Raw genomic sequence first — 14668 nt, 5'->3', positions numbered from 1 at the left:
TAATCCCATGCAATTTTGTATTAAAAGAGTGGTTGAAATACAATTTTTTCAGTGCTTTAAAATTTTAATTTTTAAGGGCACTAGTTCTTGGTAATACGGACCTGAATCTCAAAAATGGGGGTTAGGTGAGTTTCCACCCGCGCTCCCTTCGCCCTCACTCTGACACGGGAAGAATCCATAGGCGTAGTCATTAAAAATGTCTAGATCCAAAGGTGTCGCCTAATTAGTTCATAGGTTTTACCGCTAGATGGCTATAGCGTTTCGCGGTCCATATTTGAAACGATCTTAGCAGAGTAGGAAAATTTAATTTTAATAAATTCTTTAAGAAATAAAATTCTTTTTTCAATATACAGTTAAAATTAAGAAAGGAATGTTTAAAATACTAACACAAATACATTTTGTTGTAAATATGCATCTTCGTTTTTATTATACAAGACAAGTACTTCTAAAATACTCAGGTATTTATACAATCATTAATAAGGGTGAATAGTTATTTAATAAAGAGCATTTTAATATCTTTTGTAAATATGTCCAAAAATATGTATGCGCGATATGTAATACATAATACAGTAAAATTTACTTCAATTTAATAATATTATATACTTTTATCATAATCAATCCAATTACATTGTACGTATACTTCGTTAAAAATAGATTTCATAAGTCATACTTGTAAATTAACAGTGGTCATGGCCAAAATAATTGTTTAATCAAATTCCGTCGGCGAATATATGTGTAATGTATAAAGATTATAAATGCATTCGTAATTATATACATGATCGTAGCTACGTTATAAATTATATAAGAGACCTAGCCACCTTTATGATAATTAATTAATTACAGATATTCATCGATTTAAAAATGGGACATCTGTTAAGGAATTTTACAAAAGAATTAAAACAGTTTTGAGTGGGCGTCAAACTGTGCGTATGAAAGGGTGGTTCCTGTAAATTATGATCTCATAATTTAACAGAATTCTGGTTTCCGTAAACTTTAAATCTTCATCAAAGCTTACTGACCTCTTTAACATACTGTTCGTGGACCTGTTACATTATTTAAAAACCATTCTGTAATATTAATCTAAATGACTATCACGTAGAGGAAATACTTACGAGCTGTATATCAACAATGGGCACGTATAATTATAAAACTACGTTCTCTACTGTACTAATGAAAATTAGTATGACACTATTGTAAAAGAAATCTCATTGCATAATGGGGGCAGGTGTGACAAATTCTATAATTATTCCTATGATCGAACGATAATATGTATAACAATATGTAAATAGTAGTGTCACAAAAACCATGTATGTTTTAAAAGTTCCTTTGGGTATACAAAGACGTAGAAGATACTGTCCCTAATCCTTGGTATTAAGCAGTATCAAAATATCGATTAAAAATGTCAAATTACAAATGTAAAATGGGCGTATGTACAGTTTCTTATGGACATGACCTCTGGTTCATTCCAGAACACACGTTGAACTAATGTCAAAGACTGTTTTTCTCAAAGTGTTGGGATACTAGCCTGTTGAACCTGAAAATATCTATGCTGAAAGACTAGATTAAAAACGTCTACAAACTTCAACTGTGAATTTCGTAAAATGTCTGTAATTCATTTGGATAGAATGAAGTTGCGATTAGCCTGCATTCAAACACATAATACTTCTGCTTCACGTATCTTTAATGCCCTCCTCCTTAACACCACATTGGCACAGATAATCGAAATTTTCAATTGCAAACGATCCTTTCAAATTTCTATATAGCTCACCCCAAAGGCCTGCATTTAAATATTCAAATGAAAACGCTCAATAAACGGCATGCTACTGCGCCCCAAATGTTTCTGTTTTGTACGTCGTTGCTAATTTGAACACAGCTACTTAGATAAGCAATCGAGCACCAATGCAACCATTCTCCTCGAAATCCAAAAGATCCGTGTGCCCTCGATACGTAACATCCGAATTCGCCCCGAATCCTGGCAATCGTATTTCGACTCTCAACAAGCATTGTCTTTAAGTGATCACGAAGCTCGTTCTGCGAGCCCACAGGCGACAGGCGACAGGGTTCACGGTTGTCCTGCCCTTCGAAAAACGAATCTCGACCAGAACCGCGAGAACGTGCCCGCTTATCAGATACCGTGATCGAACTCGTGATAACCCTCGGCGCCTGTGAAAACCACGTCTACCCAGACCCTCATAGCCTCTGGACTCGGTGCCATTAAATGGTACAGCCTGGACGACGTTTTAATGATAAACGTTAGCGACGGCTGCGGCGATCGTACCGTGTTCATGTGGTCCACGTAAACCTCCTCGATCGACTGGACACAGGAAAAAATATATTCAACTGTTTGAAATTTCAAATATAATCAAATTAGTGCATTCAGTAATTCAGTTAGGTCTGTTCAGCTGGTTGAGTTAGGAGCTGAAGTAATTCTTGAGATTTCTTGATAGTTAAGGGTAGATTGTGGATGTTCCCACAAAATTCTGTTTATATAAATGCAAGTGCAGAAGTGGAAGTTAAATGGAAATTTATTTTAGCTTCTGAAGATTGTATGAACATCTGCAATCTAGTATCTACATCTGCAAGAAGTCTCTCAAAAAATAAATAGAATAAACTCCTTCTATAAGAAACTTGCGTGACCCATACCTGGAAGTAGATCACTCCACGAGCCTTCCTAGAGGAGCTGTCGCTGTAGTACGACAGGGTCTTCCTCTTCCTGTCGAACACGAACCACCGTTTATTCCAGTGGTGGAACTTCTTGCTCATCTTCGACAGGTAGCCGCAGCAGCTGGTCGTATCGACCGTGACGTCGTGGATCAAGGGTAGCTGATGGCCAGCGGTCTCGATGTGATGCCTCAGGTCCAGGGACTCCGACTTGATGGGAAGGTATCTCGTGAGCGGCCTCTGCGCAAAGTTCATAAATCATCGAATTTACGGGACGTGAAACGGATCGTCTGGTTAAATGGTAACGCTGTCGGCAGCGTGTCATCCGTCACGCATTCAACAGGCGTGCGAGACACGCGTTACGTGAAAATAGAATTCACGAATTCGACACGAACGCTCTTGACTCGCTTCGACTGATCATGTTGCAGATTTGAAGGATAGCGCACTTGGACATATTTCTGTGCGCGTAAAAAAATGATTAAAATTATTTGTAAAAGAACTTTTATATATAAATTGAGGAATTCTTTTTTATTTCAATTTACTTACTAATTTGTGAGATTAAGAAATAGTACTACACTTTTAATGAAAATTCTTTTTTTTTTAAATAATTTTAATCTGATAACAGAGAATTAGGTACGAGCGCAGAAATATGGATAAGTGCTTACTTTATACAGGGTAACACTGAAATAAGATGAATCTACTTTGATAATGTATTCTGCCTTTTTTTAAGGATGAAGAAAGATCTTAAGACTGAAAAGGAAATTCTTCTTTTTGAAGATATAGACACTTTATACTTGTGATGAAATATTTTAGAAATGTTTGAAATTTATTTAATATTCATTATGGAAATAATAGAATTGATCATCAAGAGGGTTCGTTTCAAGTTTAATACTCATGTTAAGCTGATTAATCAAGATCCTACACTACCGAGGGATTGGCAGAGCTTTTTCGCGGCCTACATATTATTCTTGGAAGAGGGAAAGACAGCCAATCGATTCGTCTGAGTGAGAGTACTCGAGATCTTCCAGGTGTTTCAGTGTCTTCATAAATTTTAGTCGCTGTGGGAGCATGTTTATTTTCGCGATTAGTGTCATAAGAAAAGTCCCATTGAAAGAGATTTGTGAAAGCCAACACCTGTCTATCTCGCGAAGTATGTGGTTTAGATGTCTGGAATGCTTGACAAGGAGATTGGGTGTAGATGGAATGTGGAACTTGGAATTTATTTGAAATTTATGAATGCCATGGACAAAACTATTTGTTCAAGCGAAGCTGTGAGGACTCTGGGGAGAATGTTCGAGAACTTTTGGTTGCTTTGACTGCAAAGTACATCTGGTGTAAAAAGTGAGATAAGAATTCAGAATTGCAAAATGTTGCAGCGGCATTTCATCGTTACCTTCACGGTTCCCGTCGATTGGAAAACCTATTGGCACACTCTAATCTTAATGACCATGGCACGTCATTTATGATCAATGACGTAGCCTACTTTGAAGGTTTTACTCTCAATATTTGGCCGACTTGCAATTTACAACTGGTTATAAATATCTACAAGTTCATTTTACGATCTACCCTAATCTACCACAAATTCAGTGTAACATACTACAGCGGGAGTCCTTTGATCTTCGTTTGTCATCTCCATCATTTAGACACAGAGATTAGAAGCACAAAAGAGATGTTAAAAAATATTCAGTTGGAACAAAGTATCACCTAAAGTGTTCCACAGGTCACACCTACTTCTGAATAAAAAACAAATTAGTATACCTGGTGTTTTGCCTTTTCACGATGCTTGACTGGTTGCAGTGGTCCAAGGGTGTCCATCTCGCTGGAGGTTTGTGAAAGAGGACGACTTCCGTTTCCGTCGATTATTCCTCCGCTATTATTGCTAAGTCTCTCGCCTTCCATTGATGTTCTTCGATCGTCTCTCATCTAAAACAAAAAATACAACTCTATCAGAGACAAAGCGTCACTTCTGACGAATATTAAAATTGCAGTCTACTTTCCTGCCAAAACACACCAATCACAAATATTAATTCATTATCAATTTCATATTACCCCAAATTCGCTAACAAAATTGATTAAAAAAAGGTACAGATTCCTAATAAGAAATGAATATAATTTCCATCAGCAAGAATAGCTATACTTTTGTCTCAAATAATTCTTACTTAAAGAACAGTTTCAAGCTTCAAAGGATTAAGGTATCAGCCATGGCCAAGGATTTTACAGCGAAAAACAACGCTGGGAATTAATGGATTGCTGGAAATAACTCAAACCGGGGGCTCGTCGGTTCGTAGCACACGGTGTGTTAAACGCACAGTTAACGAGAAAAATTTGTGCAATGAAGCGGGAGACATGGGAGCCGTGTGGGCGAGAACGATGCCGCGCCTTTTGTCTTCGTTCTTCCATTTCGTTTAAAGGGCCCGTAGTTTTTGTTCCCTGTGAATCCCATCTGATTAAGGGCGTCGTGCGTCGAGGGAGAGAATGGCTTGGAACAGGGCGAAGTATTAATTGGACGGAGAACGAAACACGATTTTTCTTCCTGACGAAGTTTTTGTTCTGCCATGGATTCATTTTTACTTAGAAAAACGAGACAAAAATTGAAAATACAATAAATCGTGAATTTGATAAGAGTGGACTAAAGAACGCAGCGAAACGAGAAATAAGCAAATAATGCAGTTGCACAATTTTCTTTTTGATAAATATGGAAGAGTATTTATTTAAGATAATTCTAAAAAATAGGAGTAATTGAATTAGAAATATTGAGAATCGGTTTTTCAAACGGATAACATTTTTCAATCGTGAAACATTCTCTTTTACGGAATTTGATTTTGAGGAAGAATAGATTCCATCTTCCATTTTCCGCGTCGTATTTTCACTCTTCCTTGACATTTAGATGGCCATTCAACGGAGATAAATATCAAAGAAGTAGTAAATACAGCTGAGTAAACAATTTTTACGATTACTGCAATTGACGCACTCACGAAATATACAGAACACGAGGATTCATAATAGCATCGTTTCCTTTTATACATTCCTTGCATTGTGCTCGATGCAATTGTCCCATAATTACCCCATAACAACTTTGCTCACGTATGTGCGTAGTACGTATCAAGAACGCTTAAAAATTCCTCGTGCAGTCACAATGAAGAATCCCTATTGTTACATCTACTCTAAAAATACAAGTCCCCGACATTATGATACCTGTTTTATGCGCCTATTGCTATTTTTAGTAATCAAACGATGCAGTCCCGCCGGTTGTTGATATCACAAATCCTTCGTATGCATCCATTCTACTTTCATCCTATGCTATTATAAAAATACCAACGCTATTCCAAAAAAGGTATCAAAAATCAAAACTACCTCACACGAGAAACAAATGCTGAAATAATAGTTAAAAACCCTGTACCCAACATTCACGAACTAAAAACAAGGAAAAAACAAAAAGAGAAATAGATATTCAGAAAAGATAGAAAAATTCAATCACTTACTCTTCGCCTACGAACGTGCTTCTTCTTAGTTCTGTTCTTCATGTAACTCATCCACATCAGAGACATTCTGCCAACGAAACTCTCAACAAAATTCTCTACAATGATACTGCTACTTAACGATACAGGAAACCAGAAATGATAACGAGTTAGCTACGAGAGAAATGTCTTCATTTACCCAGGCACAATTAGCGCTAGTTTAACGTCCCTCTGTCACTGGTTATCGTTCGTCCCTTTTTATCCTATCGAGCACTGTGCCGACACCCTGTCTCCTCGGTGTTCGAACGACGCTGAGGGACTGATGTCGCTGGACGAACGTTCACCGTATTATTCGCAAGTTGAAACGCGACGTACCCCTTCTCTTCTTCGAAACGCGTCTTTCTGCGCGCTGAAAATCGCGGTCCTGACCAAGAACGCTCATTCATAAGTAAAATTGTCCGCGGAATGGGCACCGTGACGGTGACCACGCGTTTGTTTCACGAAAAAATAACAAGGGAGACCGCAGGGTTATGCGTAACGATGCCTTTTGCGTTGGCGAACGTGCGTCACTGGGGTGCAACTTTATTTTTATGGTTGCTGATTGATCACGATGACAGGGCTGGAAATGCGAGAGGATTGTACGAGAATTATGGTTTATCCTCCTTTGTTCTTTGAATTTTATTGGGTGGTTCATCTCAGTTAGGTTGGGGAGAGGTACAGGTATTTGAAATCTACCTATGCACTTGTGTATATTATATTGATGATCTGATGAAGATAATTTGAGAAAAAAGAAAGAGGGAAGAAGGAAAATTCAGAAAATGAAAATTTGATTTTATTGGAGTTTATGAATTCGCAAAATTAAATTCAGCTGAAGGTAGAGTTACTGAAAATGGGTGGCACAAATATTTTGGTATAACATTTCGTCTCGAGGAAAACAGACTCTGTGACATGTCTAACCATTAATCACTAATTTCACTTAAGTGTTGAGGCTCGTCATAGGGACAGTGGAATAGTTCACATCCAACATATTTCTGTAGATTGCAGATATTAGAAATAAGGACCCTAGCATAGAATGATTTAATAACAAGAGAAAACGAAAGAAATTCTAAAATCTACGAGAAACGAATCCTCGAAGAGAAGAAAAATCAGTGACAATATAAAAATAAAATGTAGAACGACGGGAAATTAATTTTTCCGTCAGTCAAGTATTCGCTACATTCACAAGTAGTCTTTTTTGGTTACTCGGTAAGTTTCAGTTTAAAAAAGAACTGACAGTAATTTTAACAACTCTCGAAGCAGCGTTTAGTAAATATAGAATTCGCTACAAATAAAATCAGGCGTCTGGCCCATTAATTTTATGAAACAAATACACGTGATGCTTCGTCCAGTGAAAGAGCCACTTGAAAAAGGTACTTGAACAATACGAATATTCCAATAATTAACAAATTTAACAATAACATATCTAAAAAAATTTCGATGAAATAAAAGCAGGAGTGTTTTATACATATTTGAGATAAACAGTAGCTAATTGATATTTTTGTTTAAAAAACAGCATTTTTTAGAATTATTCTACTAATTTCAGGAAGAAATTTTGAGGAATATTTTGCTTTTTATTATGCAGTTACATAAATTCTTTGATAAGCAGCTTATAGTAAGCAGATATCTCAACGTGAAAATTAGTTTCTACTGAATTCACGCGTCAAGCCCTAGATACGAATATCATCGCGAAAATACGTGCTCAGCGACGAAAACGTTTGCCCTAGAATGTGTGGTTATTAGTGATATACAAGTTCGAAAGCCTGTATCTTTCCATGACTGTAAATTACATGACAAGACATTTGTGATTGCGTTGTAAAAACAGGACTGATTGAATTCCTTTGCATCTATAGACAAAATTTCTGCAAGCAATATTACGAGACAGAATTTCTGATAAAACGTGAATATTGCTGAAGAAATATTTTTGCATCATTTTGCCTGTTTCACCAATTTTTAACATATCTCTTATTTTATTCATCCTTTATCGATATACCTATTCCTCGTAGGACTAATTTATCATATCAACCTTTTGATGCCATTTTGTCAGGATTAATTATTTAATATTATAATTCGCTTTATATGTACATTACGTTATTTTCATTCATTAATTTCTGAGGAAAGTTCATACAACATTATGATCCCATCAAACCAGCTAAAGATTGAGACATTTTACTACATTAGCAACATATCTTCCTTGAAGTAAAAGAAATGTCAAGTGACTGCTATACTATCCTGTTTCAAATAAAATGCAAGAATATCCTTTCCTTGACCTAAATACTATTTTCATTCATTGCCACATGAATATTACTATGCCTGTATGAACGACAGTTTTTAGTATTGTATAATTTGTTATTATTGTTTACTGACAGGGTAACATTTTGCTGCAACGCATCGTTTCTTCACTTCTCAAGGATTCAGCTGGTTGAACCAAAGACAATTAAGAAAAACGTTCGTATGGTGAAAGAAAAAGCAATAAGCTTATGATCAGAAAATAAGAGTTACTAATTGTAAGCACTGATCTATCGACTTATGAGTAAATTTTAAATAGTTCATTGTTAATTATCTGCTGCTACTTCTGACAGTTAATCGACATCATGAAATCTTATCTGCTTCTGAATGAGAATAAACAGACGAGACGACGCCTTATTTGGACCTCAGTAAAATCTATTCGTGACCGTGAAAATTCGTTTCTAAGAAGATCTGTAACTCCGTCAAACCATCCATCACTCGCTGGATAAATGCGTGCATCGTTCGAGAGGAATTTAAGATCGTCTGAACGCGGAAAATTCGCGCGAAAGGCTGTTTGATGTTTGACAAATTTTAGTACTTCCTGAAAACTGGATTGACGCAGAGGAAGTCGATGTACACGAGTCAACGAAGATCTGTAACTTTACCTATCAATGGTGAATGAAATTTAGAGGACAATTTTTTTTATACGAATGTCACCCGAAATTTATAGATATTTGAATGTTTTAATACAGAATCTGCGAATACGTATTTTTAGTTCTTCAAAGCCTTTGATATATTTAAGTTCTCTCAATTCCGTGAAGTTTTCAGATTCTTGTACTATTATACTGTCTATATTACGATATCCTGTTATATTTAGATCAGAAAGTAAGTATTATTTATTCACGAATCATTTCTTCATACTTTCACATTAGAAAAACTGAGTGTTTATTGTAAGAGGACAGTGCCATTAGCACAAACACCATCAAGCTCCAATCAACGAGTTAAATATCCTAATCAAGTCCAATTACAGCAATAATAATTTCCAAAAAGAAATTTATTATTTTCTCTATTATCAAGTAGCAAAACGACAGGAGAAAAACATGGACGTTCATTAAGGACTCGAAACCTGTCTTCGAGGATCTTAAAGCCGCATTCTTGTAACACGGCGTACTCAGATTCCGGAAGTATCGTTTCAAGAACAAGGAATTCGACGCGTGTACGTACAGCTGTTCACAACATTAGTCGCGGGAGAGTGGATAAGCGCGTATTAATGCATCGCTATGCATCCCTTAAGGGTAGAATGCAAAGGAAGCCGCTACGCGTAATTCGTAATTGCACATTGGAGTAGCAGGTAGCAGCTAGGTATGCATATTTAAAAAACCATACAACCAACTATGGTTGTCTTGAATTTTTACGATCCTCGAAACATCCAAGAAAGGGACTTCACATCGTAAATTCTATTAATTTACCACTGCTTAATAAAAAATGTGTACACTTTAAATTTAATCTTTCATGTTAATAATGCCCACGTGAAATTTCCCACAGGAAATAATTTTTAATTCAATTTATAGCTTTTCCACCGTAAATCACTGCTCTTTTACGAGACAATCGAAGACATCGTGAATAATAAATTCGAATTGAAGTACTTAGCTGCATGGGGACTAGAAAGTTAATGTAAATGTCAGGCGAATTATTGTCGTGATATATTAGAAATTCTGCGCGACGTGAATCAGACGGTATTAAAATCCCAGTGGCGTGCGAGTAATTCAAGATCCGTCTTCGTCTCATTAAGAGGCATAAAAAGCTCCACGACCCCGGATGAAATCATTGAATCCGTTAAGTATAGTGGCCGTCGGTCGTAATTACTGAAATTAGGCTGTCTGAGTGAATACTTCGGATGGATGAAATTGATGAACGGGTTCAAGTATCCAGGATCAATTTTTCGGCGTAACAGGTTTTGCGCACGTGAGCTCGTTTGATGGTTAATTAACAAAAAAATCCAAGAATAATTATTTTCCTGTTTCCTGGCTCATCCTGTTTTTTGTTCACACGAATCAGTTATACGTGAAATTGTTAACAGTAACGCTCGAAATAAATTAAAAAATAATTCGAACGTTTTTAATACTTTTTAAGTGTTAGAAAATTCTTAATACGTAAAATTGAAAAAATTATTTAAAATAGTATCTAAGTAATTTGAAGAAATATTTCAACTTTTTCGCTTTATTCTGTTTTTGTACTATTTACTTATCCATACGTCATGTATTTTGTCCCAAACTCGGATGATGCGGAGGATAGGCGTCCAATCGAATGACGAATGACTAACGACTGAACTTTTATCGGCGCCACAGTTAGCAGCAGATAAATATAGCGACCGAGCTTTTATTTGCTTTTTAACGATAGATCTTTTCAGCTCATACTCGGCAGTAGCAATCGCCTACGGGGATCGATAAGAAACAGAATCCCGTTTGATTATCAAATTCCTTTTGTTTTTTCTTTTCGTACGTACACAAACGTAACATTTATCTTTTATATTCAGTAGAGGTTTATTGTTTATTCAATCTTTAAACGTTTACCGTATGTTTTATTGATAATAAACTGCATCGATTTTATGTGACTCTGATGACAAATACTCTTTGAATAGCGTATAATAAATTGTATGAAGAATGTTCAGATAAATCTTATTGGGAAATATTGCTTCTGTATTTATTGACACTGAAATTGACGTTACCAAAATATTCCTAGAAGTCGTTTAGCAGCGCTAGCTATTTCAGTAGGTTATTATTAATAATTAGAGGCCACCGCAAAGAACGACTCATTTAAAATTTCGCAAAACGTCCCTGACTTAATTTCGAAGTTTAATTTCAGGCGGTTACCATCGGAAACGATTGTTTTCAGTGATTCACGTTTTGGAGAAGTGCAAACCTCCTCTTGGCAGTCGACGAAATGGTTTTCCCTCAATTTGCCACCAAGCAGCTTTAAACGATCGCGAGGAAATTGCTGTGTCATGGCACACGTTAAACTCGTTACGATGGTCGATCGGTTCCACCGTAAAGCTTAATGAAAGAGAATTCGAGAAACGTGTCAGGTTTGTTCCCTAGTGGGTATTAGTTCCCCTTCTGGCTATTTTCACGGAAATATTTGGAAAATCATTTTTTACATACGCAATATTCCCTCATTTTTCAAAAATTTTCATTTTTCTGTAGTAAGTAATTGTAATCGTATTTTAAAATACTCTTACACTGGTTATGATGCTGTTTCACGTGCAGCATTAGAAACATTTATGCAAATGTACTGTCTGAAAGGGTAGAGAGCAGAGTCTAGACCTGTTCCTTTGAACAAGTGTACCTGGTAATAATTCATAGCCATGAAAGGCCTGTCATTTAGTAGCTATGAATTCCACGGTTGACATATTTAGGAGAGGATATGAGATACAAATTGTGGCAGTAGAATATTAAACACACATTTTGAGTAGCTAATAACATACTACATATTACCAGTTTATCGATCTTTTGAAAATCGTTTGCGTTACTTTCCCATGAAATTTAAGTGAAAGGAAGTTTCTAATTTTTAGTCCTTGGAAACAGATATTTATGAATTTAACGAAAAAATTAGGATCACTTGACAAAATTCAAAGAAGAATTACTTCACTGTATGTTACAAACAGATATTCGTTCTCCAACTTCAGTGACTGAGAAACTCGAAATGTACTCACGTTATCATTTTGGAGCAAACTGTATGAATTGTTCGAAGGTCCTGGACTGGGTGACGTGAGTTCCGAAAGTTTGCTAGGAGATAATTTCTCGCTGTTTCCACCCTCTGCACCGTCGCTGCTTCCGCTCCCGCTAGAAATACAACACCAGTAATTGAAGTCTGTTCTGTGTTCAAGTAAACCTCGAAATTAATTTCACACAAATATTCCGTATTCCCATCATTAAAGGCGAGAAATGATTTATGTGTTAGTCGAAGTGTTCTTTATCGTTCTGTATCTTGTGTAATTAGGAACACATTCTACGAGTATAGGAATTTAAATTCTAGGCAATCTTGTTCAGTATGTTCTAAGCGTGCTCATATCGAGATGGAAATGAAGTAGCAGATAGCTTTTATTTCTGATTTTTCTGTCCTTATTATTTCATTTTTAATTCATTATTTTGATTGGTAAAATGTAAAAGAGCTCAGTAAACATACATATAGTAATTGCATTATATATTATTGTAATTTTCTAAGTTGTTAAGATTTATAATAGTAGCTATAACCAGTTAGTAATTTTATGAAGATCGAGAATAACAATCTAGAATAATAATAAGCTTTTTATCTATCGTATATTAAGCTAGACGATACCTTTTTTCATTAACTTCTCAGATCTTATAACCACACTACAATTCACATATCCATTAAAGAAAAAACTTCACAGCAAGATTAATTAAATCTAAAACCATCCCAGTAGCTAAACAAAAATTTCTTAAAATGAACCACCAACCCTGTCACTGTCTCACGATCCTATTATCAATTCCCTAGCAGACTTGCTATCCAAGGCACCTCCGCTCCCAACTGGTACTCCGAGCACTCGCCCTTCACAGCAAGCAGAGACACACAGAATACCAGTCACGAACCACAGAACTATCCCATCCCAAAAAGAAACCCTCAAAAAATCATCTTCTCCATGATCACTATCCAATCACTAATACCTTGCTCTCAAATCCGAGTCTAATGTCCAAACGCCAGCAAAAACATCGAAGACACAGTATCCATCAGTGGAATGCCACAAAACACAGTCTCACTATGTCGCGTTCCCTTCGATCGTCCCCTGCCAATCGTCACGAATATTTTCAGCTTACGTAATCTCGTTCGATCGTCTGGTAGCGTACGATACGCGTACCGCCTCGGTTCCGTGAACTTTAGCCGCCTCGATCAGCCGCGGATCGCGAAAAAACGGTCGTGGAAGGCTCTCCTAGCTGGCGAGGATCGTCACTACCGGCGAGGCCATAGCCGCAGCAGGTATTATTAAAACCTAACAAGTACAAAGTGACTCGGTCGACCGGTTCGACGGTGCCACCAGCATAGCATTCAATTCTTCTACAATGTTCGAGTGAACGTGGACGACTCAGACGACGAGGAACGACGGTGACGATGACGATGACGATCAGCCTCTTCGCGATCCGTTGCTATGGCAACGTTGGCCTTGACCCCCAAGAACGGGGTCATCTTTTTCATTCCGGTTACTCCTTTTATCCGAGCAAGAGAGAGACAGCGGTCGCGGTCATTGTTGGGAGCTGGAGTGGAGGAGGCGCGAAACTCGCCATGGACACGGGGAAATGCAGATGAGGTGAACAGGGTGGGGACCAATTCGAGGGATTGCGGAATCTCCATTAGCTGAGTGGCGTCTGGGAAATTTTCGGTGGATGTGTTGCTCTGATGAAGTATTTGGATGTTTGCTACATGGACTGGTTGAATGGCGCTGGCTTTGGTGTAGGATTGCCTATTTTTGAGTATTTGGGTATTTGGTATGGACTGGTTAAATGGTGTTGGTTTTGGTGAAGGATTACTTGTTTATTAAAAAGGTCAGAAAGCAATTCTGTGTTGAAAATATGCACGAATTTTTGTGTTTGTTTGGCAAGATTTCTTGTTGCTTTGAAATGCAAAATTTTGTATATACCATTCTTGGAGTCATTTCCTTTTAAAAGTAAAACTTGTGAAAATTTGTAATTACAAATATAGTATGTTTTTCAATTAAAAGAAGTGGTTTAAATTACTTTATAAACGAGGTTCTTTTTTCCAGACCCATTCTGTCATGCACAGTCACGCTCAATTGTGATTCAGGTTCTTATTCAAAGTATTCAACTCGACGCAGTGTTTTGCAGTTCCAATGCCAATGTTTTTTCAGCGACGTTTGTAATCGTATCTCTGTTCTAAACTGTGCAGTACGTTCTTGCTCATAATGCGAAACGAATCCTCTTAATTGTGCCCGAGTTAATATTGAAATATTTAAGCACGTTAAGCGATTACTTGCCAAGAGCCAATTTTTGTTTAAGTTTCACAGAATTTTCAGCGTGAAGTGTTAAAAAAAGAAATATACATATTCAACAGTAAGATATAACGCAACACTTCATATTTTCTGAACAAATTTTACTATTTTATGTGTTTGCAAATTATGTTACCACGTTTCTAGTATTACTAGCAAATAGAATTGCAAGAAAAGAAAAAAACTGTACAAAAAATCGAGACTAAAATATTTTCAATATTCTTTGCGATGCAATTGAATAATTCAATAGCTAAATAGTTTATCA

General features: G+C 36.7%; 1 protein-coding gene across 4 annotated transcripts in view; it reads right to left on the bottom strand.

The window, feature by feature from the left end:
- Window positions 1-410: 410 nt before the first annotated feature.
- The window catches only part of LOC143180382 (uncharacterized), a 64290-nt gene continuing 50032 nt past the window's right edge, over window positions 411-14668 (bottom strand). For 2 of the 4 annotated variants that reach the window (XM_076380072.1, XM_076380071.1), the window contains exons 10-13: window positions 12097-12226; window positions 4420-4584; window positions 2644-2901; window positions 411-2314 (exon numbers count right to left, since the gene is read on the bottom strand). In XM_076380072.1, the coding sequence (XP_076236187.1) occupies window positions 2126-2314; window positions 2644-2901; window positions 4420-4584; window positions 12097-12226 (742 nt within the window). In that variant the 3' untranslated portion in view covers window positions 411-2125. Of the gene's footprint in view, window positions 2341-2643; window positions 2902-4419; window positions 4585-12096; window positions 12227-14668 lie in introns of all 4 variants that reach the window. The other 2 variants (XM_076380074.1, XM_076380073.1) reach the window with 2 other exon arrangements.

Source organism: Calliopsis andreniformis, chromosome 6 (genome assembly GCF_051401765.1).
Source record: "Calliopsis andreniformis isolate RMS-2024a chromosome 6, iyCalAndr_principal, whole genome shotgun sequence".
Lineage (NCBI taxonomy): Eukaryota > Metazoa > Arthropoda > Insecta > Hymenoptera > Andrenidae > Calliopsis > Calliopsis andreniformis.
Note: the sequence above shows the minus strand (reverse complement) of the source record. Positions and strands in the feature narration are given on the sequence as shown.